This window comes from Rhinoderma darwinii, chromosome 3 (assembly GCF_050947455.1).
Source record: "Rhinoderma darwinii isolate aRhiDar2 chromosome 3, aRhiDar2.hap1, whole genome shotgun sequence".
Taxonomy (NCBI): domain Eukaryota; kingdom Metazoa; phylum Chordata; class Amphibia; order Anura; family Rhinodermatidae; genus Rhinoderma; species Rhinoderma darwinii.
In genome coordinates, this window is record NC_134689.1 from 328384590 (window position 1) to 328409487 (window position 24898).

General features: G+C 40.9%; 1 protein-coding gene across 8 annotated transcripts in view; it reads right to left on the minus strand.

Moving 5' to 3' along the window:
* Window positions 1-24898, minus strand: part of DENND4A (DENN domain containing 4A) — a 136470-nt gene that overhangs the window by 11530 nt on the left and 100042 nt on the right. For 6 of the 8 annotated variants that reach the window (XM_075858300.1, XM_075858301.1, XM_075858305.1 and 3 more), the window contains 15 exons: window positions 24682-24827; window positions 23130-23168; window positions 15669-15802; window positions 14883-15012; window positions 13180-13386; window positions 11069-11197; window positions 8254-8398; window positions 8037-8165; window positions 7723-7836; window positions 7109-7249; window positions 3756-4858; window positions 2927-3131; window positions 2751-2845; window positions 1345-1520; window positions 1139-1249 (listed from right to left, as the gene is read on the minus strand). In XM_075858300.1, coding sequence (XP_075714415.1) covers window positions 1139-1249; window positions 1345-1520; window positions 2751-2845; window positions 2927-3131; window positions 3756-4858; window positions 7109-7249; window positions 7723-7836; window positions 8037-8165; window positions 8254-8398; window positions 11069-11197; window positions 13180-13386; window positions 14883-15012; window positions 15669-15802; window positions 23130-23168; window positions 24682-24827 — 3004 coding nt within the window. The remainder of the gene's footprint in view (window positions 1-1138; window positions 1250-1344; window positions 1521-2750; window positions 2846-2926; window positions 3132-3755; window positions 4859-7108; window positions 7250-7722; window positions 7837-8036; window positions 8166-8253; window positions 8399-11068; window positions 11198-13179; window positions 13387-14882; window positions 15013-15668; window positions 15803-23129; window positions 23169-24681; window positions 24828-24898) is intronic. The other 2 variants (XM_075858304.1, XM_075858307.1) reach the window with 1 other exon arrangement.

A 24898-nucleotide genomic window follows, 5' to 3' on the forward strand; every position in this document is an offset into this window, starting at 1 on the left:
AAAAAAATAAATAAAAGGTTAATCATCGTTTAATAAAAAGTTATACAATATATCAATATACTTTCTGTATCAATTCCTTAAAGCTTTCTAGATCTCCGCTACGAACATTCATTGTTTACTCCCAGTGGCTAAAAACCAGTCGTGGTCATGTGATGGACACACAGGTGCAAACCCGTCACAAGACACCGCCCTCATAAGGGTATGCTTGTCGGATTGGCTAGTGGATTCGCCCTATTGTAATTCAGTGGACCTAATGCTGCAGGCTTTCTAGTGCAGAATCCACGCCAATAATTAAAGGGGTTGTCCACTACAGGACAACTAATGACCTATCCACCCGACACCCGGACCCCGCACCAATCAGCTGCTCCAGCTGCCTGCGGGCACCAGATGTCATTGCACAGTATGCAATGTATGGAACCAGAAGCAGCCGAACTGCCGCTATTCTGTGGCTGGAGCCAACTGCTTCCGGCATAGACGTCTGGTGCCCGGAGGCAGCCAGAGCAGCTGATCGGTGTGGGGTCCGGGTGTTGGACCCCCACCGATCATATACTGTTGACCTATCCAGTGAATGGGTCATCAGTTGTCCGGTAGTGGACAACCCCTTTAACATGCTGCAGATTTTCAATATGCAGTGCGTTCATTATTCCACGCTTAAATGATTATATACGGGTAACTACATAACAAGTAATACCTTAGTATAAAGCAGTTATCAGTATCGCAACCAAGTAGAGGTCATACTATAATAATTCATTCAGAGGTATAGGGAACATACAGGAGCCTGCAGGCAATCGATGCATTCATTGCTAATAGATACTGGTGCCTGTACTCCAGCTGGTTCTTATAAAACCGATAAGTAACATTATGGGGCATCTAGTATCGAGTTAATGATTAAATGGACTGTTGATTTTCAAACTTCTTACAGGTCTGTGTCCTGTGAACCCCACAGTTTGCTAGTATGAGCGACATACCCCTCCTCTGAGTACCGTACAACTTTGTCTTCTGACTCAGATCTTTGGATCCCTGAGTGTGTAGTCAGTCTCCCATTCACTGTAAGCTACTGCATAAGCCAGTGACATGTCAGAAGATGTTTAAAGATATATCCTCACTTTAAAATTACTTTGCAAACTATAGTACTGACCTTGGACGATTAAGAGAAAAAGTAGGAGTAATAATTTCAGACTTTGGTCTCTGCGATGATACAGAAGGAATCGGCATGGTTTCTGCAGATGGACTAGCTTTCATGAAGTATCTAATGGAGAGACAGTGATAAGAATTTTGGCAAAGGGTAAAACAACAACAGACAGACTTACAAGGTATGTACTGTTCCAACAATGGGAACCTTACCTGCCAGGGCGGCGCAAATCTCGGATTTCAATATTTAGGAATGGTAGGAAGGGATTGCTGCAGAAGGGACATGTTGTGTTGAGATTTGAGTCATCTGCTGTCCAGCCGGCCATAATCTCTTCATCGTGAACCAGACAATCACAGGTAAGACACCGCGAGCAGCTAGAGATAAGGACCTTCAAAGAAAAATACATAAATACATCAAATTGCAACTTTAGAAGAACATCTTAAAACAATGAGGTTTATAATTTTAATATATCTGTATTGTATTTTAAGACTGAGAAGTCAGGGTTGTTTAGGAAGAAGTACGCAAAAAGAAAAGGCTGGCATTGTCCACCACAAGGTTCCCCCAGTCTCATGTGTGCCACATAGTAGGCAGATATTATAGTACAACAATGTCATTAAGAGGGTCATATCACTGCAGAAACTTGCCACTGGCTCAGAAATAGGTTACAGGTAATTGATACCAGGCTATGAAGGTTTCTCTGAAATTTGGCTCCTGAGACAGGATCATATAACAGATTCATGACAAAACCACCGGTACAGTAAAAGTGGGAGATTTTTGGTTATTTCATTTGTTCTTATTAATAATGGAGTAAATTGGTAATGCAGTGAACATTTATTTTATTGTGATCTCTTCAGAAGAGTGTTTAACAAGATCTATGATAGACTTGTTTTCTCGAGTGCAAAACCCCTTGAGGACTGTAACAATTTTGTCCTTGAGGTCGTGAACAATTTATTTTGCTATTTTGCGTTCTCACGGTCATAACGTCTATTTTTTTGTTAAATGTAGCTGTATGCGGCTTTGTGTTTTGTGTGACGTGATGTATTGTGCCATTTTTAGTACATATGCATTAGAGTTTAATTTATATTCATTTTCATTTTGGCAAAAATGCATTTTCGCTGCATAATTATTATTTTTACTACGTACATTTGACTGGCGTTCTAGTCATCGCTGTGGGCCTGAGAGCTGGCAGCCGTACACTTCTGCAGTAAAAATTAGATATTACATGGTTCCCATTCAAATGAATGAGTGACCATGTAATACATGGTCCAGTCGCGTCCTCCAAAGCGGGAGCTGCTCTTTGCGGTAGCTTTTCATTATAGCTAATAGAGGGGGGAGATCCCGCTCTATGATGTCTAAATCCCCTAATGGGAGCATGTAAAGGGGTTGTCATAGTGCAACAACCCTTTAGCTTGCACCTAACGTGCCTCAACTTACATTTGGTCTGAACACTGTACACTCCAAAAAATGATTATATAAAGCCTTTTGAGCATTGCGTACGGGATTTACGGATCGCTATTTGCAGTGATGTTCTGTTTACCCTGTGGTTACGTTTTCTGGACAGAACAGATGAGGAAATGTGTAAATGAAAATGAATGTAGTAGTAATTGACACAGCGTACCTCCATGGCATAGTTCTGAAAGACACTGGTACTGCTGGAATTGCAGGAAGAAAGAGGCTCGGGTTTGTAGTTTATAGTGATCCTAGAAGGGGAGTCTGTGTTTAAGAGAAGACATTGGTCAGTATCAAAATGTCCACCTAATCCTCCTCAGAAAGTTTGCGGTCATTATTGCTTACTACTGTTGTAAAGCTGCTTTGAGCTGCCCTCTTGGGAGGCGTTGCTCTCCAGGCTGGTTCTACTCATGCCCATTGAGCGGTTGACAGTAGTGAGGTCGTTGTCACGTGAAGAGGTGATACCTTCAAAGTCATCTTCATTGAGAGAGCCTGATTCTGCATCTCCTGCACCACTCGAACATAGGCTCATACGGTCTGAATTCTGATCCTGCATGATATTCAACACATAATACGGTATTGTATTTCCTTGTACATATCCAACATAAAAAATAAAATGAAAAAAATAGCCATAAATAAAGAAATCAAAAGTTGTTGCGATATTCTAATTTTGGTAATTATGCTGCTTTACTTACAGAGACGTTGGTATTTTTATTTCAGCCGCGGCGGCCATTTTTGCAGTGGCAATAGGAGGTGCAGCCATATTGATTGTCATTTGTGAATTGGCCTCTCAGCAACCGATCGTAAAACTGCTACTTGTTATTTATAGAACATGCTGACAATATGATAGTTTACCATCAGCTGCTGAGAAGATCATTCATAAGTAATAACCAATATGGATGCACTCCCTGCAATATCTCTGGAAATCAGTGGTGTTCTGGTGACATTCCAACATTTTTTCTTTGACATATCAGAACATCAGTTTGAATGGGTTTCCCCATTTAAATGGTTTGGCAGCTTACACAAGAGACCCGAATAGACTGTAGCAAAAGCATGATATGAAATTATTACAACCTCCTTGACATCCTCCCAGCACTGGCAACGTTAAGAAAAGGGAATATCTACATAAAAATGTGTAACAAATACATAGGAGTATTAGCTTGAATTGAGTTACCTTCAGTGGGCCGGTGTAGTTCGCAATCTTTGAGTACCATTTGGTGGCCTTCTCAGCTACTCCTTTCCCAGCAGAGAACATACTGCTCTTCAGCACATCAAGCTTGGGAGTAAGAATTGTGTCTAAGTTAAAAGATGTTGGTGACATCAATGCAACTGTAGAATCTGAAGGGTGTCCTGTTTTTGGACTTCCCAGTGAGTAAGCAGGAGAGGACCAGAGCCGGCCACGTTGCCGGTCCTCACCTTTTGCATGGTAAGTTTTTGACTTTGTTAATCTTGGTGCCTGTGGAGATGTTGAGGGAAGACTTGAGCGCCTGCAGAGTGGTATAGCTTTAGAGCTTTTATACTGATCAGAGGTATTTCTTTGTAGGTCCATGCTTGGAGCCCTACTGGCCAATGGACTGCTCATGTTATTCATGTACATCTCAATCTCTTCTGCAAGTTCCCTTTTAGTAGATGGCGTCAACAGGGCTTTGTCCGTTACTTCCTCAGTTTCTTCTTCTTCGGTCTCTGCTGCTAGCATTGATAGAGGGTCTAATCCTACTTTTACATCAGTCTTCTCCACGGGCTTGGCCGGAAACACTGATGTTGATGAACTTGTGCTCATGGTCCTCTCTATGAATTTCCCCTTTTGGGCATTTGTTTTAAGTGACTTGCTTTCAACATTGTCATTGTCAAGATCTTCAAGGTCAAAAATCACTGGAGAGTCAGTTTTGTCTGGGTAACCCTCTTCTCCAACTGGAGACTCATCATCACTCCACTCCTTGGTCATACTCACAATCTCCTTCCTTGGGATTACCCTTTTGATGTCCAAGGTCTTTGGCCGAGGAAAACTTTTTTGGAGTGCTCCACTAAGTATCTTTGCATCAGCTCCTAGTTTATGCAGGATTTTTCCGGCTTTTTCTTCTTGGTTTGCGCCACCGATTATTAACCCTGCAATATTTTCTTCTTTGTATTGTCCATTGTGAGCTTCCCATTCTAATTGATTTTCCAAACCTGGTTCTATGGCACTTTTGTGCCTCTTCCGTAAACTCCAGCTTTGGTAGATCTCACTTTCCCTGGCATCTTCAAAGGAGGAAGCAAATAGTAGTCCAGCGGCATTTCCTTAAATTAGGTAAAAAATATTGGATTACAGAAATGTATCCCAGAAATGACAAACTTTGACACATCTCGATATTTGTAATAGTTTATATGCTACACAACTAGGTACAATCGTTATTTAAGATGGACTATATGTTTAATGTATAAAATTAATTTGCTGGCTCCTGTGTGTGCCACCATTTTGAATTTGCTATTTTTGGCCGGCTCTGCATAAACGGTGTCTATCCCACACTGCTCTCCTCTATGCGCTCACATTACAGACTAAAAATCATGTGTCTGGTCAGTACGAGCCAGGAGATTGTGCAAGAGTCTTGAAATGTCTCAAGAGAAAAAATATAAAAAGGAGGGGGGCTCTTTAAGATAGTAAGATTTGTATGGAGGTGAAGTCTAGCAACCAAAAGTGACTGCAGACATTGGATCAAAGTCAGGAGGATCCCATAGTTCTCTACTGCCAATCTTATATTTATGGGGGTGGCTATTAAGGAGAATTAAAAAAAAAAAAAAAAAAAAAAAAAAAAAAAGGTGTGTTATTTTATATGTGACATTGCTTGAAATTTTGTCCAATTTGATGGTAGTGATCAGCTTTGCTGAACATGCCATGAAAGTCAGATTGGTGATAGTCTCAGCACTTAGATCCAAGAACGGTGTGTGTATATTTTACAAATATTGCATTGCATTCAATGAAGTTATCAAAAGTCTTTAAATGCTACTGTCCATATAAGTAAAGGCCCATTCACACGAACGTGAATCTCGACCGTGTGCTTTGCATGGAAATCACGCACGGCACACGGACCCATTGATTTTAATGGGGCCGTTCACACATGCAGGAGTTGTGACGCAGCAAGAGTCCGCTGTGTGAAACTCACAGAACGTCCTATATTCGTGCGTTTTCACGCACCTACGCTCCCATTGAAGTCAATGGGTGCGTGATTTGCGTATCAATACCTTTGAAAAAAAAAAAAAAGTGCTTTGCGAGTGTGTGAAAAAACGCATGCCACTCGCACAGCACACTGATGTATAACGCAACGCACACAGACAGATTTACGCGCGTAAATCTGTCACGCTTGTGTGAATGTAGCGCTTCTTTTGACCCTAGGAAAAAGCGCTTCTTCTGACCCCAGAACTTCTTCTTAACCTTCTGGTCAGAAGAAGCGCTTTTCCTAGCGCGAAACAGGCTGTTACCTGCCATGCTATCTGCTATGTCCTCCCTTGAACGCTTTTAATTTTTCGCTGGATGCCACAATAAGAGAAAGAACTATTACTATATGGCTGAGTGCCATTTTTTCATTTTCCTCACTACTCGCTATAAAGTATACTGTGAACTAGTGGACTAAAAACCAAAGGGCATAGCTGGATTACTACCAATATATAAAAGTTATACAGTTGTACAAGAGTGGGCGATGTTTCACATTAACTAGGCAGATTTACAGCTAGACTACAATCCTACTGCCGCTATGGGAGCTGTAATAGCAGCCATATTGGTTGTCACAAAGGAACTCTGGAAACCGATATAACTAAAAAAATGCCTGAAAAGTTTAAAAGGGGTTTTCCTAGAATCAACTATTATCACCTATCCACATAATAGGTGATAATTGTCTCATCACTGTGACCCCCACTGGTCACGAAAATGGGGGCTCCGAAATTCACTACTTTGTCTCACTACTCAACCGCAGTGAGGAGGACATTGAATGGAGCGGCAGTTGAGCATATGCACTGGTGCTCTATTCAAAGTCTATGGAAATAACGGAAACAGCCGAGTATAACGATTGGCTGTTTCAGTCAGTGCCGTGGACATTAAATGAAGAGGAGTGCGCTCGCTCGACCGCCGCTCGATTCAAGTTCCTCCTCGCTACTGGGGGTGCAGTAAGAAGGAATGGAGGCGTTCGGGGCCCCCAGAGATCAGACAATGATCACCTATCCTGTGGATAGGTGAATTGTTGATTCTGGGAATACTCCTTTAATAGCTTGACAGAAAAGGGTCAATATAATAATTGGTATTTTTTTATTTTTTTTTTTTAATGGAGGAAATGTAAGAATGGCACCTATTAGGTCCCCCTGATGCTGGATTAAAGGAATTTCGCTATAAATGTGATGTTAACTAGTTTTTCAGTGGATTACATTCTCCTTATTATATCCAATCAAAAACAAAGAAATGATCATTCAAAGACAGAGAATAATAGAGCATTGCATTGGTGGTCTTTGGCGGACCACTCAGGTGTCTGTACACAATATAATATTGCGGTGTTTACTTGCCTTCACGAACTGTTTCAGTCATCTTGTCTGGCTTGACATCTTTCCGAACAATACTGGATGTGGACATGGCGGCTGGAGAAATGGGACTCTGTAGCTGGGGAAGGCCATCTCGGCTGCCCTTAGAACTTTCTGTCTCTGATACTGCAGAGAAAATAGAAACAAAACCTATTTTTTAGCATGCCAGTCACAGTATGAGACAGAAACATTGTAAATAAGCGTATCTATAAGTTACCCATAATGTGTTAACAGCTCCAAAACGCCTGACTAGCAAATTGACCTGTGTTTTAAATGCTGCTTCTGCAATCCTAAGAAGAATATGTGGGTGATGTTCCCACTCAGCTCTTGTTCAGGGGGCATTACAGCAGCAGCCCTGTGCGCCCGCTATTTTAGGCCTCTATGGGTATCTGATAGAAGCCCTTATTTAATGTGCCGCTGTCTCACAGTAACCATGGTACTTAAAATAAATACATGGTGTACTAATACAGATGTATCCAAAAAAATGACAACCCAATATAAACAAGATCTTGACTCCTGCAGCAAGTAAAGGGTAGCGCAAGTTTAGTCTTAAAGGATTGAGTTTGGCAATTATCTGTAAAAGTTACGTGTGAACGTACATGAGCTAGAATCACTTCCTCTAGAGTCTTCCTGCTCTTCTTGTATATCATGCACTGCTCCTCTGCGAACCTCTTCCTTGGATAAAGAGCTGTATCCCAGATCAGACTGACCACCTACAGAGCCAAGCAGCTCATATTAGTATACATCTCAGCATGCCACGGGAAAGGCTAGATTTAGATATCGAGCCATTTTAATTTTATATTTTTGTAGTTTTAGACGTAAATCCGAAAATCATTGCAAAAAAAAATGAACACATTTTTTTTTCGTAAATATACCCAGAACAAAAAATTATCATAGTCCGCCCTTCACAAACCTGTGCTAGATCTGTCATCTGCGGGGTCAGTGCTCGTAACATCTGTACTGAATGAAGGCTGATCTGTGGCATTCATATCAATAGAGCTGTCCATACTGCCATGACTAACTGCGTCCAGATCACTGCCATCTAATGAGAACGTATGAAAGAGGAAACGGTTAATAATTGTCAATGTCGCACTAACTAGTGACAGTACTAAAATGTAGGCTGGAATTACCGGAGGGTGTAGCATGTGGTGCTAAAGATTGCGGCTTTTTCAAGGCTCTTTTAAACTGGGCTACTCCATGAAGGACATTCCTAACCTTTATCCATAGGAAATAGCCTCCTCGGTTCCCAGAGGGCCACACGCTTTCCAGAACAGCCTGCATAAAGAAGTCATTTGAAGATTTAGCAACATGCATAGAAGCAACGATATTTAAGAATGAACATTTCGTTTAGTGTAGAATTATTGAAGACAATATATATTGGAAACATTTACGAACTCAGCAGGTCCTCTAAGACCCAAACAGATCAGAGAAGCTCTCTCTCTCTCTCTTGCTCCAATTTAGGTGGACCTTATCTAAGTCAACAGCAGGTTCTCAAAAAGCCTCTAAAAGGGGTTGACCTGTTAGGTCATATGGACCTCATAAGGGGGTGTCCCCCCACTTGGGACCCTCCTCTATATTCCCCAGCGGAAACACGTTAACAAGCAGCACCTTTCGATCTGGCAGGTTCAGGATATTCAGGCCATACATTTACCATGCAGTACCAGCAGCAGGGGAAATGTCTCTTTAGCCTTGGGTTTCTCTAGACAAATAAGCTGTTTGACACAGGTCTTGGAAGCCAGATCACATATATTTTAACTGTTGTGGTCGTAAAATGGATGAAAAGCCGTTAAATCTAACAAAGGTCATCACATGCCCATAATAACATATTGATACAACATCAGTATTCAAATATTGTGGAGCCGGGAATATTAACCCATTTGTAAATCTCATTACTGAGCGTTAGAAACGGATGTTGGATATAATCGTTTTCTGTAGTCTAACCAAGGTTGCCAAACCTGCAAGAACAAGGGTCTATTTTTATTTTCCCATGCCGCTGGTTCCTCCAACCTGCACAATTGATGCATTTTGGAAATAAGGTGGTCTTTTGTTGGAGACGTCTCTCCATTTTGTTGGAATCAACAATTTAGCCGCTGCCATGATATAAGTGGGAAGATTCTTAGAAGAGGGCATAACATCTGTTGTGGGTGTCCACAATAAGACCAGTTCCCTTGTAATTGAGAAGGCACTTCATTTATAAGCTGTTCTACTTGTTGCCAAAAGGGTCTAATTCGTGAACAAGACCACCAGATATGTGACATATTACCTATCTCTTCTTCACATCTCCAACAAAGAGATGTATGTGAAAAGGTGAAATTTAAATAAAAATTCTGGGCTTTTATACCAGCGTGTGGGGATTTTAAAAGAATTTTCCTGTATCCGCACACACCTGGAAAAGCCATGTGAATGTCTGAGAATTCCGGAAGCCTCTTCCGGCGCAAAAACTCCTTAACTCCCCCTCCCAGGCCGTCCAATAATTTGGAGTTATAAAAGGCAGACTAGATAACAAACCCGAGGACACCTTAGAGAGAAACCTCTTGCAATACATCATTTTCTAACCATGTCGGCTCTCCCTTTTGTGTGCCAGGGGTGGTCATAGACCTTTGACATGTACATGAAAAATCTAAAGTTTGTAATGTCGTGGGTTGAGTTCTATGCAATTCATCATGTATCTGAGATAAACTATTTGTGGCTTGACTTTCATATATCCTCGCCACTCTGGTATGTTTACGTTGTATCCATGTTTCTGGAATCCGCATCAATTTCCTATTCATGTAGCAAGGGAGCAATGAAAGTGGAGCCAAAACAGAAATGTTTTACCCGTTTACTTATGTGCATTAGACTATAAAAAATACAATAATGTAAAAACATTAAAATGTTGAATTATTTTTTTCAGCATTATAAATCATCTCTTCCACATTTAGTGTTATATTCTTTGCATTATTATTATTTTATATTAGAATATACACTTACATTGGCTGGGGGCATATGTGACAATAAGGTGACCACCATCCCTATCTTTCGGTTGCAGTGTAATGTGGTGGTCACTTCATCCTTTCACCTATAAAATAATGCAGGCAAAGACAGTACTGCCCCCCTGCATCTTCCTGTGCGGTGCGTCATGATGTAGCCCCGGTCACTCATTTACATAGCATAGCGGTAATACTACCAGAAGTTTTATAGCGCCAATATAATCTGCAGATATTGTCACTATTTTATCAGTATTTTTTGTGTGTGTTTGGGATCTGGGGGAGGGGGGACTTGGATTAAACCCACACAAACAGGTCAAACTTGAAAACTCCATGCAGATGTTGCCCTTGGTTGAATTCTACCCTAGGACCTCAGTGCTGGAAAGTGCCAGTGTTAAAGGGGTTGTCCGAGAGTACAAGAAAACAAACTAGCTGTAGTAAATGTGAAAAAAATAGCAAACCAAACATCACAACTATTAAATCACCTGCCGCTCCTGCGCCGTAGCTCCGAAGGCCTCCGCTGGTCTCTATTGACTCTTCCTGCAGCGATGACATGCCGTACATCCACGTGACCACTGCAGCCAATAATTTGCCTCTGTGGTCACATGCCAGACATGCAAGAATTACCGCTGAGATCAGTGATTCGCTTCAGCGGTCACATGGATGTATGGCACATCATCGCTGAAGGAAAAGTGAACAGAGACCGTGGGGACCACCGCAGCATTGGCACTGGAGCGGCGTGGGTTTTAATAGGCGAGTAATGTTTGGATTGCAATTTTATCTTATTTCCTGCTGCTCGTTTTTTTTCTTATACTCTTCGTCAACCCGTTTTAATCACTGAGGCTCCGTGCGGCCCAAATTTCACAAAATATATACTGCATATGTTCAAACTGGACAAAACTATGTTGCAGCTACAGGAGAGAAGCAGATAAAGAAGGAACATTCAAGTTTATTATACCACTAATACTGGGCTACATACCTTGTTATAGTATCCATAGGTTATGGCATTGGGTTGTACTCCTGCTTTCTTCATTTCAAATAAAACTTTAACTGCAAGAACAGGCTGACCATACTGACCACACAACTGCATGAGAACTCGATAGCAGACCTAGAACGGACAAAGACAAGTATCCAGTTAATATACAGTAACTTATTTACTAGTTATTACACACGGCTGTGCAGCGCTTCAGAAAATATGCATGGAATATGTGTTCTTAAATATTATACAATGCATTAAAGGGTTATTCTTATCTCACACATTTAAGGCATATCTACAGGATCTGTCACAAATGTGTGATAGGTGTTGGTCCCAGCTCTAAGACCCAATGTATGTGGAGATCGGGAGTCCCCTCACCCCAATCCCGTCTAGTGTGGGAGCCGCTGGCTTCCACATCCAGACAGGTAAAGTCCATTCTATTCTATGCAGGGTTGTCACGATACCAGAATTTGGACTTCCATACCGACACTTTGTGTAGTATTGCGATTTTTTATACCAAAACTATACTTTGCCAACAGTAATATAAAAAAAACCTAAGTTGTTCAATTTTCTGATGTGAGGCGCGAGGTGTGATGATGAATTTTGAATGTGACTCACATTAATAGTAATTAACCTCATCATGTTTCTCAGACATAATGGACAATATTGGGTTAATGTGTAAGGTACATGATGGGGTTAATTACTATTAATGCGAGACACATTCAAAGTTGATGTTAACCGCATGGAGGTTAAATTCATCACACCTCGTGCCTTACATTAATAAGTGAAAGAAAGACGGTTTTATTTTATTTTTTTACAGCGTACATATCATAAATGACACTAAAAAAAATTGTTGTGCAGGTTATTACGGCCGCGCCAATACCGAAGGTGTATATTTTATGTATTGAGAATTATTTAATGTTTATTGTAAAAAATGTGTATGTTTTTTTAAATTTTATTTAACATTACTTTATGTTTTTACTTTTTTATTTTTAAACTTTAATGTACTGGCATTTATCTATATACTGATAGTACACCGGCATATATCTATATACAAGTACATTAGCCTGTGTACTGATAGTACACAGGCAGTTGTTAGGACATACCTAAGTATGCCCTAACAGGAAATATGGTAAGACATCCCTGTGGTCCTTCAATGGATCCTGGGCTGTCTGCCCATATATGGTATGTCCCTAAATCGCGTCACAGGGATTCCCTGTGATGCGCTCCAAGGGGAATCCCCCCTTCTCATTTACCCCTTGAATGCTGCGGTGGTGGTCAACTTTGATCACAGCATTCAGGGGAAAAGCGGCGGAGAGGAGAGGTTTCTCTGATCTCCGCCGTTGGAGCGGGGCTGCGGCTGTGTAATACAGCCGTTGCCCCGGACTTGACAACAAGTGCGCGCGCGGCCAGCATGAGGTGATGCGGCCGGTGCTGCACTAATGAGTGCAGGCACTGAAGACAGAACATGGGGGTGTTTTGCAGTGCGCCCGCCATGTTCTGTCTTCAGTGGCGGAAATCATTAGTGCAGCACTGGATGCATCACATCATGCGGACTGCGCACACTTGTCAGGACTCAGGAGCGGGGCAATGGCTGCATTACACAGCCGCAGCCCTGCTCTAACTACATTCAGGTGTTACAATGCTAAGCTGTGCGGGGGAACAGCTTCATATCGAAATACATGAAATAACGTTATCGAACAGTTTGAGGGTGCACGGTATCGAAACAGTATCGAAGTTTCGATGCATCGCGCATCTCTAATTCTATGGGAGTTACAGAAACAGCCAAGCAAGAGCTGCTCGGACGTCCCGTAACTCCCATAGAATAGAAAAGTGAGAGCCGCGCGCATGAGTGACCGCCTCTCCAGTTAGTCTTCGCCTGGAATCGGCAAGCCAGCGACTGCATTACCAGGCAGGACAGAGGTTACGGGACCCCCGTTCTCGATATAGGTGTGTGTCCCAGAGCTGGGACCCACATCTATTAGACGTGTGGATATGCTATAAATGTCTGAGATGGAAATAACCCTTTATGTATTCCAGTACAAAATGAAGATTAGTTATAGATGATCACAGACATCTTTTCCAATATAAAAATGCAATTGCACCCGTATTACCTCATCAGGAGAGTCGATTTTCTTGGCCTGCATTTTCCGCAGGATGTCGTATGCAGTACGCAGAGCTCTTACTTTGGAATGGCAGACTTTGACATATGCGGGTAGGCATATAAACCACAGGCCATAGCAGTGCTTTAACAGACATCTGGACCACATTTGGGGGATAGACGAGTACTGCTTCGCTATTTTATGAGCGGACTTGATCTCCTACAAAAGGTGAAACAGCAGATTTACTGTGGTAGATCAGACCAGCATTAGGTTATCTTTAGTAATAACCTGCTTTCCACAAGTTGGTCTAACAGTACATGACTTGCAGGTTACTAATAGGAAAGCACCTCTATGGGAGTTAGGGTCTATTCACACTGTGGTCGCAGTATGTCTCAGGAAGGTTCCCGGAGCATTCGATGAGCGTATCTATAGGGCCCAATTCACATCTGTGTGGGTGGTATACGCTGGTATACCTTATTTTAAACTTTATAGACTACGCTATACTATACAGAGACATCCTGCAGAAAAACTTATACCGCACAGTATACTTTTTTATTTTTTAACATGGGAGCTTATGAGCATTGTATGGTATTATATGCCTATACCGTGGCCTAGGTTTGAGGCTTTTGGCAGATGTATGCATCAGGCATTCTTCCTGATGTTTACCCCTAGGACGTACACCGCGAACACATTGTAAATAGACCCTAAAGGCCCTATTACACCGGCCAATTTTGGCTGGTGCAGCGAGTACTGATGAACGAGACAACTTGTTGATCGGCGCTCGTCTGCTCCTGTCACTCGGAGCTATGGATGGGGACGAGCAGTCGTTACTCCGATCGCTCGTCCCCATACATTATTATCATGTCGGTAGTACGTCTCCCTGCTTACACAGGGTGATATGCTGCCTACAACGATAATATTTTACTTTTTTAAAACAATACGATCAGCAGATGATGAAGCGTTTGCTCGCTCATCTGCTGATCGCTGACCTGTTTACACAGGGAAATTATCGGCAATGAGCGTTCTATGAACGATCGTTTTCCCAATAATTGCCCAGTGTAAAACCCCCTTAAGACACAAGTATTTAAATCTTGCCATAGACAAACATTCCCTGATACTATAATAATTCATATTTGGAACATTTACAATACGTCACTTGATATATCACTGACTGTAGTTCAAATAAGTAGAACTCTTGCCTTACTGAACACAGAACATTATTGTCATGTTATAATGATTGTCAACCCATATTCCAGATATCCACTGATATCCATCCCAAACACACAGAGGCAGATTTATGAAGACTGGCAATTTAAACGCCCATCTTAGGCTGCAGCCCACAGGAATAAGATGCAACAAATGTATTAATTGGCGCACACTTCTTAATAAATTTGTCACATCTTGGGCTGTCCGTACAAAGTGGTGTAAATTATAGTAAATCTGACGGGCCACAAATGGCTCGTCCTGCTAATCTTTCCCATTTTTTTTTTTTAAACTGCTAAAAGTCGCAAAATTCGTCACACATAATTTGGGATTTTTAACACCAGAAAAAGGTCGTAAGCCCATTTTTAAGTTCCCTCCATAGACTTTCACATGAGCTCCTATAAGAAAAAACGAAATTCAGCAGCAACACAGAGACATTACTATCATATAGATATTGAGACTTTCACTTTTGACCACTACTTTTCATTGCACGGCTTCCCCAGCAAACATACCTGTTTAGTTCTCCTGAACATTGGAGAAGGACTGCAGGGTGCTGTAACTTTAGTGAAAAGTCTATGGGTTTTCAAAAGCCCATCCGGAGTGTCAAAAAGGTCCATTGTGAGAACAGGAAACCCATTATAACTGTAGATGAGGAATAATCGTTATATAGAATGTCTTTATTATCAGACAACTCACAGGTATAACAAAACCATTCAACTAAAGATCACTTATATTAAGACTATCACATGTTCTCAGAAAAACCTTTAATGGGATTTGTTCATGAGGAAAACAAATACAATTAATGAAAACCGGTGCTTTACATATGAGAAACACACATGTATTTACAGCTGGCTCGATTCTGTCTTCGGACTCAGATTTCTGGATTCAAGCATTCTCCAACTGATAAAAGATACCGAACATTCACCATAGACAAAACTGTTCTTTTAAAATATGTCAATACCCTAGTATTTAGACTTGGCAAAGTTTCCGCTACTAATAGGAAGTCAATGTTTAATAAAAAGATTTCTGGAATGACACCTAAAACAAAATTGTTCTATTAAATGCCAAGAATAACACAATATTTTTGGGATGTCCGTACCTAGACATTATATACAACATTTAATTTCATATAATTTACAATACTATGAGTGTGCATTAAATATAGGGCAGTGAAGAAGTGTATTGTACTGTAAATATATGACTGATGGTCCCCCTAAAAGTTGGGCTAGACAAGGGACTAGATGAGACAATATGATAGAAATCACCAATGGGCAGGTCTTTGTGAAGTGGGTGCCCACCTGTATTTCTTTGGGTGCTCCTCCCCATTTGGTAAATGAGGGATCTCAGGGGGTGTAATAAACACTGTGTGCTCACTACGGTGGGACTCATCCAACTCAATGAGACGCACGTCCCCAGACTTGTCTACATCCACCTGAAAGACAGAACAGCAAAAAAGAAAATTTTGAATATGCCAATGGTATATATCCACTTGATATGATTCGGTTTGCCTTTCTGTGAATTACTCGTCCTAGATGTCAATCTGATACGGAGCACAGGATCCAGTATGCCTATATTCATAGGGAAACTTATTGAGATCCAGCTAAGAATTCCTTTTTAATAAAAAATGTTTCATCTAAAACCCAATGGTTGGGCACGTAATAAAAGAAAAACATTTACTACCTAGGAGAGTGGATACTGTGGAAATTTTGAATGTTTTTTTTTTTTTTTTTTTACAACCGGCATAAGGTTTTCCATAATACTATGGAAAACCTTGTTAGTGTACATGCAATTCATCAAGGAGGTGTTCCCACTGGACAAGCCCTTTCCATAAAGACTTCAAAGACAGGGTCCCCATCTCTCTCAGACTAAAATAAATTTGGTAGGTTAGCAAGAAATAGGGGACAGAGTTTTAAAGTGTACCTAACTTTTCCAGGTGACTTTTCAGAATAAGCGGTCATACGTATGTACATGAGGAATAACACTATTTCTGACCATTATATGACTTGTATGTGGCATTATTTAGCAGGTTTCCCCTCTGCAGGCACTCTCGAATTCTCAGGTGTCTCTGAGCTAGTGGGTGGGGCCTAATTGCTATCATGTTTGCTATACATAGCACACATAGATAGAAAAAAGGGAGCATGATTCTCTTCTTCTATCACATATAAATAGAAGTCGCAACAGCATGGAGGAGATTATACAGCAGTAATGCGTAGTGTAGCTGTGAATCCAGCACTAGGGTGAGATATAACACTTACTAGCAAGATGCAGTCTTGTCTATCATAGTCCTTTTAAGGACTATGATAAATAAGTGTTTCAATTGCGCATTGTATGAATGATCAGAATCAGCATTTTCCCCCCTGGGTACACCCTCAAACAAAACATGCAGCCTAACCCCTCAATGACCGGGCCTGAAAAGGCCTTAATGACCAGCTGAATTTCTGTTTTTGCCTCTGTCTTTCAGCAGCCATAGCTTTTTTTTAAATTTAATTGACATGTCTGTATGAGGCCTTGTTCTATGCGAGAGAAATCGTATTTTTTTTTTCCGCAGTTTGGCATTGTAAATATAGGAAAAAGCGATTCTCTGCATTGTTTTTGTTTATTTTTTTTATCCCGTTCACATTTCACGCTAAATAACCTGTTAAATAAATTCTTAAGGTTACTACAGTCGTGTCGATACCTAATATGAGTAGGTTTTTTGTTTTTATGTAATGTAGGGGAAATAAAATATATTTTATGCAAAATAATAACTTATTTGGGGACATTGATTTTATTTATTTTTTTGTTACTTTTTTTTTTAATCCCATTAAGGGATAACTTTACTAAAAACTTTATTTTTTACTTATAATGTATTAGCATACTTCTGTCAGGGAAGCACATAGTGTGCCCGAGCCACAGGTAAAATGAACAGACAGCCCTGGGGTCCTTTCTAGGTCCCGGGAGCTGACTGCAGATCGATTACCCGGTCTTTGATCACGTCACTGGGTTTCCGATGATGAGATCAAAGAAGGGAGTTCCCTTTGATCTTTCCTGCGGTCACGGACCGCGGCGATCAGAGGGTAAAACAGTCGGGGTTGGAATGTTTTCCGACCCCAGCTGTTTTTAGAAGGCTGCTCTAAGATCAGGAGCTGTAAGTTACAGCTCCTGCTTAGAGGAAGAGTGCTCACAGGAGCGCTCATCAGCTTCTTCTACAGCGATGCCAAAAGAAGTCGCTGTAGACTCAGCACCTGCACCGCCTGCTGTCAAAAGACGGTGGGCGGTCATTAAGGAGTTAAACACCAGGTCCCTGTCATATTAATGCAAACAGGTTCTGTATATACTGTATGTAATGTTCACACGTTCCTCTGTTCACATTACAGATGGTTCATACAATCTTGCAAGACCAGGAGGCTGAGCTGCGACCTCCTTCATTATAACTGTATGATCGCTCTGTGTCTGCTTATCAGTAGTTAGTGACATAAGTTTCTGTATCCCCTCTGTGGAGAACCTGTTTGGTACAAATCAGGAAGTAAAGAGGCTGCCTCTCAATTACATTAACTGCCGTAGATTTTATCAGGTCAGAGTGAGGTCACATGACCGAAGAATTCAAATAGAAAGGAATAACTAAATAAGGTAATACTGGCTGAGTGTATATATTGGGGAGATATGTACCGAATGCTAGAACAATAAAACCTAGAGTGCTTCTTTAAGTGTTTGTTGCAAAATATCTCTTGGTCCTTACTGTCCAAAGGAAAGGTTTCAGCTATTTAGGTAGCTCTAAAATGGATTGATCTGCTATCCCAACATACAACTTCTGAGTGCAGAGAACATTCAGTGGTCAAGCAAATTCTTTTAATCTCCTTAATGCCAGGAAGGTCATTGAAGACATTGATCTAAATTTCTGGAATATATCTTCTCTTGCTGTAAAAACTTCCCTTAAAACGTAAAGATTAATCATCAACAATAAAGCTTTGTGAGATACCAACATCGAAATGAAGCGAGCGCTGGTAATGGACGGCCAGGTCATAAAACGGTAGTAAATGAGATATACATCTTGGCTGTATCCAATCATTAAGATAAGAATAACCCTTTAAAGCTTTGGAGTAATGCACAATTTGCAGCTAGTTATAAACTTCCATATTCGTTTCTGTAATACAGACTTTTAGTACTACGCATTATGTAATCTGCATTAATTCCTGCTGAAAGGACAGAAGGTGACCCAGTTTTCCGGGAATCCAACATTATGGATTAATCTTCTTAAAACTGCAGTGTCTGGAACAATATACCTCCCTCCTAAATCAATACATTTACTCTCTGCAGCTCATGGAAATGTAATCATACATCATGTTAGCTACACTTTAACATGAGAAGCCTTGAGTGAATTCAAGATAATGGTACCTAAAGCAGCTTTGTCCGGTCTCCTCTGCTACCCCATCAGAGAGCAGCATAGGATACAAGGGAGCTGTTAAGCTGGGGCATATAGTTTTATTTAATTTCCTTAGGTAAACAGTGATTTAAATGCTGCAGGTAATCATAGAGAAAGCCTGTGAGTCCTGCTTCCCACACCCACACAGTGATTGACAGCTCTTACAGTAAGACTTTGTATAGGAAGAACTGTCAATCACCCTGTGTGGGCGGGGGTAGCCGGACTCTCAGGCTCATTTAACCCCTATCCGCACCAGGACGTAACTGTCCGTCGTTGCGGGAAGTTACTTCCCGCACGAGGACGTACAGTTACTGAGTTAATCCCGGTGCACACTGTCGGCGACAGTGTGCACCGGGAACCAGGAGGTCAGCTGTCGCCGACAGCTGACACTCCCCTCTTGCCGGCCAGCGGTCCTTTGCCGCTGATTTCGGCGCATTAACCCCTTAAATTCGGAGATCGGGTGCAATCGCCGAATTTTAGGGGTTTCTAACATATCGGCAGACCCCCGTCCGAAATCGCGGGGTCTGCCGATAGTTAGTATGGCAAACGGAAGCCAAACAATGGCTTCCGGGTCTGCCATGGACGGAAGCCCATCAGGACCAACCTTCGGCTGGTCCTGATAGGCTTCCTGTCAGAGTGACAGAAAGTCACTGTGCCGTTCCCGATGCACACTGTCGGCGACAGTGTGCATCGGGAACTTGGAGATCAGCTGTCCCCGACAGCTGACACTCTCCAGTGTTGCCGATCAGCGGCTCATCGCCGCTGATTTCGGCAATTAACCCGTTACATGCGGGGCTCGATTGCGATCTCCGCATGTAGCGGGTTTGTAGCGCATCAGCAGCCCCCATGCAATCGTGGGGGCTTCTGATGCTTGTGATGGCACCCGGGGGCCAGACAACGGCCCCCAGGTCTGCCATGTATGTCAGCCTATGAGGATCAGCCTCTGCTGATCCTCGTAGACCAACTGTCAGAGTGACTGTGACGTCACACTGACAGTTGGAATACATTACACTACCTAGGTAGTGTAATGTATTCTAGCAGCGATCAGAGCTGCAGGTCAAAAAAAGAAAGTGTAAAAAGTTAATAAACAAAAATATAAAGTGTAAAAAGTAAAAAAAAGTTAATAAAAATGTTTTATAAAAGTGTAAAAATAAAAGGTTTTGTTTTCCTATAATAAGTCATTTATTATAGGGAAAAAATGAAAACGTAAAAAAAAAGTACACATATTTGGTATCGCCGCGTTCGTAACGACCCAATCTATGAAACTATAATGTTAATTTTTCCGCACGGTGAACGCCGCAAACAAAATAAACGGAAAACAGTCAGCATCGCTATTTTTTGGTCACCACCCCTCCCAAGATATAGAATAAAAAGTGATCAAAAAGTCGCATTTACCCCAAAATGGTACCAATAAAAACTACAACCCGTCCCGCAAAAAACAAGACCTCCCACAGCTTTTTTGACAAAAAAATAAAAAAGTTACGGCTCAGAATAGCGTGTCTCAGAAAATAAATTATTTTATAGAAACTTAATTTTATTGTGCAAACGCTGCAAAACTTAAAAAAACCTATACACATATGGTATCGGCGTAATCGTACCGACCGGCAGAATAAATTAAAACGTAATTTATTGCGCACGGTGAACGCTGTAATAAATAAAGAATTTAAAGCGCCAAAATCGCTGTTTTTTGGTCACCCTAGCTCTAAAAAAGATCCTGAGGGGCCAAAATGCTCACTATACGCCTACAAAAATTCCTTGAGGGGTGTAGATTCCAAAATGGGGTCACTTTTGGCGGGTTTCCACTGTTTTGGTCGCTCCGGGGCGTTGCAAACCCGACATGGCACTGAAAACCAATCCAGCAAAATCTGCACTCCAAAATCCAAAAGGCGCTCCCTCCCTTCTGATCCCTGCTGTGGGTCCAAACATCAGTTTACGACCACATATGGGGTATTGCCGTAATCGGGAGAAATTGCTTTACAAATTTTGGGGTGCTTTTCCTCCTTTATTCCTTGTAAAAATGAAAAAATTCTATGTTTCCACAGAAAAATAGGTGATTTTCATCTTCACAGACTAATTCCACTAAATTCTGCAAAAAAACTGTGGGGTCAACATGCTAACTATACCCCTAGAAAAATGCCTTGAGGGGTGTAGTTTCCAAAATGGGGTCACTTTGGGGGGGGTTTCGGCTGTTTAGGTACCACAAGACCTCCTCAAACCTGACATGGTGCCTAAAATATATTCCTAAAAAAAGGAGGCCCCAAAATCCACTAGGTGCTCCTTTGCTTCTGAGGCCGGTGCTTCAGTCCATTAGGACACTAGGGCCACATGTTGGATATTTCTAAAATCTGCAGAATTTGGGCAATAAATATTGAGTTGCGTTTCCCTGGTAAAACCTTCTGTGTTACAGATTTTTTTTTATTACAAATGAATTTCGGCAAAAAAAATGAAATTTGTAAATTTCACCTCTACTTTGCCTTAATTCCTGTGAAACGCCTAAAGGGTTAAAATATTTTCTGAATGTGGTTTTGAATACCTTGAGGGGTACAGTTTTCAAAATGGGGTGATTTATGGGGACTTTCTAATATATAAGGCCCTCAAAGCCACTTCAGAACTGAACTGGTCCCTGAAAAAATAGCCTTTTGAAATTTTATTGAAAATATGAGAAATTGCTGCTAAAGTTCTAAGCCTCGTAACGTCCTAGAAAAATAAAAGTACGTGAAAAAAAAATGATGCCAAACTAAAGTAGACATATGGGGGATGTTAACTAGTAACTATTTTGTGTGGTATTACTATCTGTTTCACAAGCAAATACATTTAAATTTAGAAAAATGCTAATGTTTGCAAATTTTTGCTAAAATTTGAAGTTTTTCACAAATAAATATTGAATTTATCGACCAAATTTTTTCACTAACATAAAGTACAATATGTCACGAGAAAACAATCTCAGAATCGCTTGGATAGGTAAAAGCATTACGGAGTTATTACCACATAAAGTGACACATGTCAGATTTGAAAAAATAGGCTGTGTCCACAAGGCCAAAACAGGCTGCGTCCTAAAGGGGTTAAAGAGATTTTTACATGAAGATACTGTAACAAAGTGGATGCAAAGATACACATATGTGGAGTCTTACTGGTACAGGGTGCATTTACAGTCTTACTTTTGGTGGTCAATGTTTCATATGGCATATTTTTTGTTGATTTCCATTACAGCACAGACTGTAATGATTATAAACTACAAGTGACTAAACCACCAGTACGGAAAAAAATTATCATCAGGTAACTGCCGTAGTAATGGGGATCATGGAAATCAGCTTTAATATAGTGACATAATGGTATGGAAACAGTTACTGTAATGAGCAAAACATGAAATGAAAGAATTAATTCCATGGAATTTCTGTGAAATGCAGATATAATTACAGACAGAAATCTCTTAACAGAAGCAACATGATAGATGGGGTCTAGGTACTCAAATACAGATTGTCAATGTCTACGTACTCATTAAAATGATCAGTAGAAATGAATTACATTAACCTAAATTTGATGCAAGATTTAATCTAAGCCATAATAACATGCAGAAATAAGAATATATATCACCAAAACATTAATAAGAATATTGATTCTATATAAAACAACCAAACCGCCAGACTAATAGCTCAAAAATTCTGACGGGAACCCCTTTTCTAAACGCAGATCCACTGCTGTTCAGCTATTCTAGCCGGGAGAGGCAGTGGTAGGCCGCAAATTCTAAAATTAATGGTATCGCGATTCCTCAAGATTGGCTCTAAACTCTGGCTAATAAAGGGAGATCCCAAGCAGGGGGATCGACCACTATGATGTCCATTTGCATTAAAGGGGTTGTCAGAGGAATAAAAAATATTTTTTCAAACAGATCACGAAGGTTACCAAGCTTAAAAAAAGCCCAAAACATTCATCCCATCTCTGCTGATCCCGTTCCGCTGCTCCACAGTTCCCATCCAGCTGCAGCAATGAGCCGTTTTAAAAAGAATTTTTATTTCCTGGACAACCCCTTTAATAGGGCATATTGAAATAAGAGTAATGATTGCTCTGCCTTTTCCATAACTCTTATAGACTTCAAAAGGAGAACCACGTGCATGCATGGCCACCTCTCTGTTGATTTCAATGGTACAATCGACCATTTTTAATTAGTGACCGGGCGTGAGAAGGCCGCGCTCTCCAAACTGGTGGGAGTCCCAGAGGTGGGTCCTCCGCCACTCAGGCAATTAAGGCATATCCGTGGGGAAAAAAAAACTTCAATACATTTAAGTGGATTCAACCACAGTAACTCATTTTGTAGTAAACCCAAACCAGACGTCAATGAACCAATGACACCTCTTACCTTGACACCTTTTTCTGCACAATTCCTTTCTGAGAACAGCTTGTTAATGAAAGAACAAAGCAATAAAGGATCAGAACGTGGCCCTGTGTTGCAACTTGCCAACATATGAGAACATGTATTTAGTCGGGTTCACACTGGAACATCGAGTAGTATGAATGAGAAACAGCCAACTAATGCACATGGAGGGTTTTGAGGTCATTAGGGTTTGTCCCAAAAATTGTTTAGTGTTGGAGACGTAAGTGGAACAGGATTTTAAAAAATAAACATGAGATTGCTGACTGAATCAATAGCAATAGGGATAAAACATAATGGGGGAGATTTAATAATACTGTCAAAGCTAAAGATTAAACTAGACCAGGCAGTCAGAAACCACAACAAATTTATCACAGTGGTACACACTGCATGAGAAATTTGGTGCAAGACATATTAGGCAGTTTTCTCATCCATACACCACCTCTTGACTGGCGAACTTTACATCAATATTTTGATGTAAGGGGTCAGGGGTAAAAAGTGTCTAAAACACATAATAAATTTGGAGCACAGAATGCACGGCGGCTTTTTGCGCCAGAATTCTGGTGCATTTTGCTTAGCAAATTAAAAAAGCAAGGGTCCAAAGATTCTCACTGGTGCGTGGTATGAAGTATAAATGCCGCGCAAACGCCATGCCTCAAGGTGGAATTACGAGTAAATTATAGTTCCTTGTACAATCCACAATTTGTGGGTATAAGAAAAGACAAAAACTGCTGCAGTTCGCTATAATGACCATTGAAATGCTGCCCTTGTCAAATCCATGGTAAGGTGCATGCAAAAAATTTCTGGAGATGTGCGAGCTTATACTACACTGCGTAAAAATAACCGACGGCAACTATGGCTGTTAATGTTAAAGGGGTTTTCCCACGACGAGAAGAATTGGTGACATATCTCATTGGTGGAGTTCCGTCGGCCCCCCACTGATCCACAGAATGAAGGGGCAACAGGGCTACTTAATTCTCGGTATCTGAGTCCCAGAGGTCAAACACCACCGATCAGAAATTTATGGCAAATTCTAGAGGACTGCCATAACTTTCAAAAAGGACCTGTTACCTCTCCTGAGATGTCCGTTTTAGTAAATAATTGTATTCCCCATGAAATATCAACTCTGGAGCATCTTTTCATAGAACTAGACGTTGTGCCGTTCCTTTTTTATTCTTTCTAGAAATTATTGAATAAATTCATAACTGGGTGTTACCAGTTGGGGGTGTGTCCCTACACAGGCTGACATTGTCCTATCAGTGCCGACAGACTGAGACTGGGGACACGCCCCTTTAACAAGAGGAATGGTAACACCTATTTGTCATTTTATTCATAGATTTCTTGGAGGAATAAGAGAGGAACAGCCCAATGCAGAGTTGTAAGAAAATATATTCCAGGATTGTGATCTCACTGGGAATACAAGTATGTATTGAAATAGACCTGTGAGGAAAGGTGACACGTCTTCTTTAAATATATGTTACTGCTTGTAATAAAAAGAAGAACATAGAGCTTTATCATATAGAAATTGTCAAATACATACCTTCTCAACACAGTCATCGAAGAAGGCCAAACTGGCATCCTTATCACTAACAAATGAGCACTCCTCAATGAAACGGATAAACATTTGAGTTTTAGTCATCGTATTGTAGAATTTGTGGTGGGAACGATCACGGCTTTTTAAAAAACCTACAGAAGAAGAGAACAGATAACAATTATATTACTCAATCGGGATTCATATCTCAAGTATTTATAAAGAC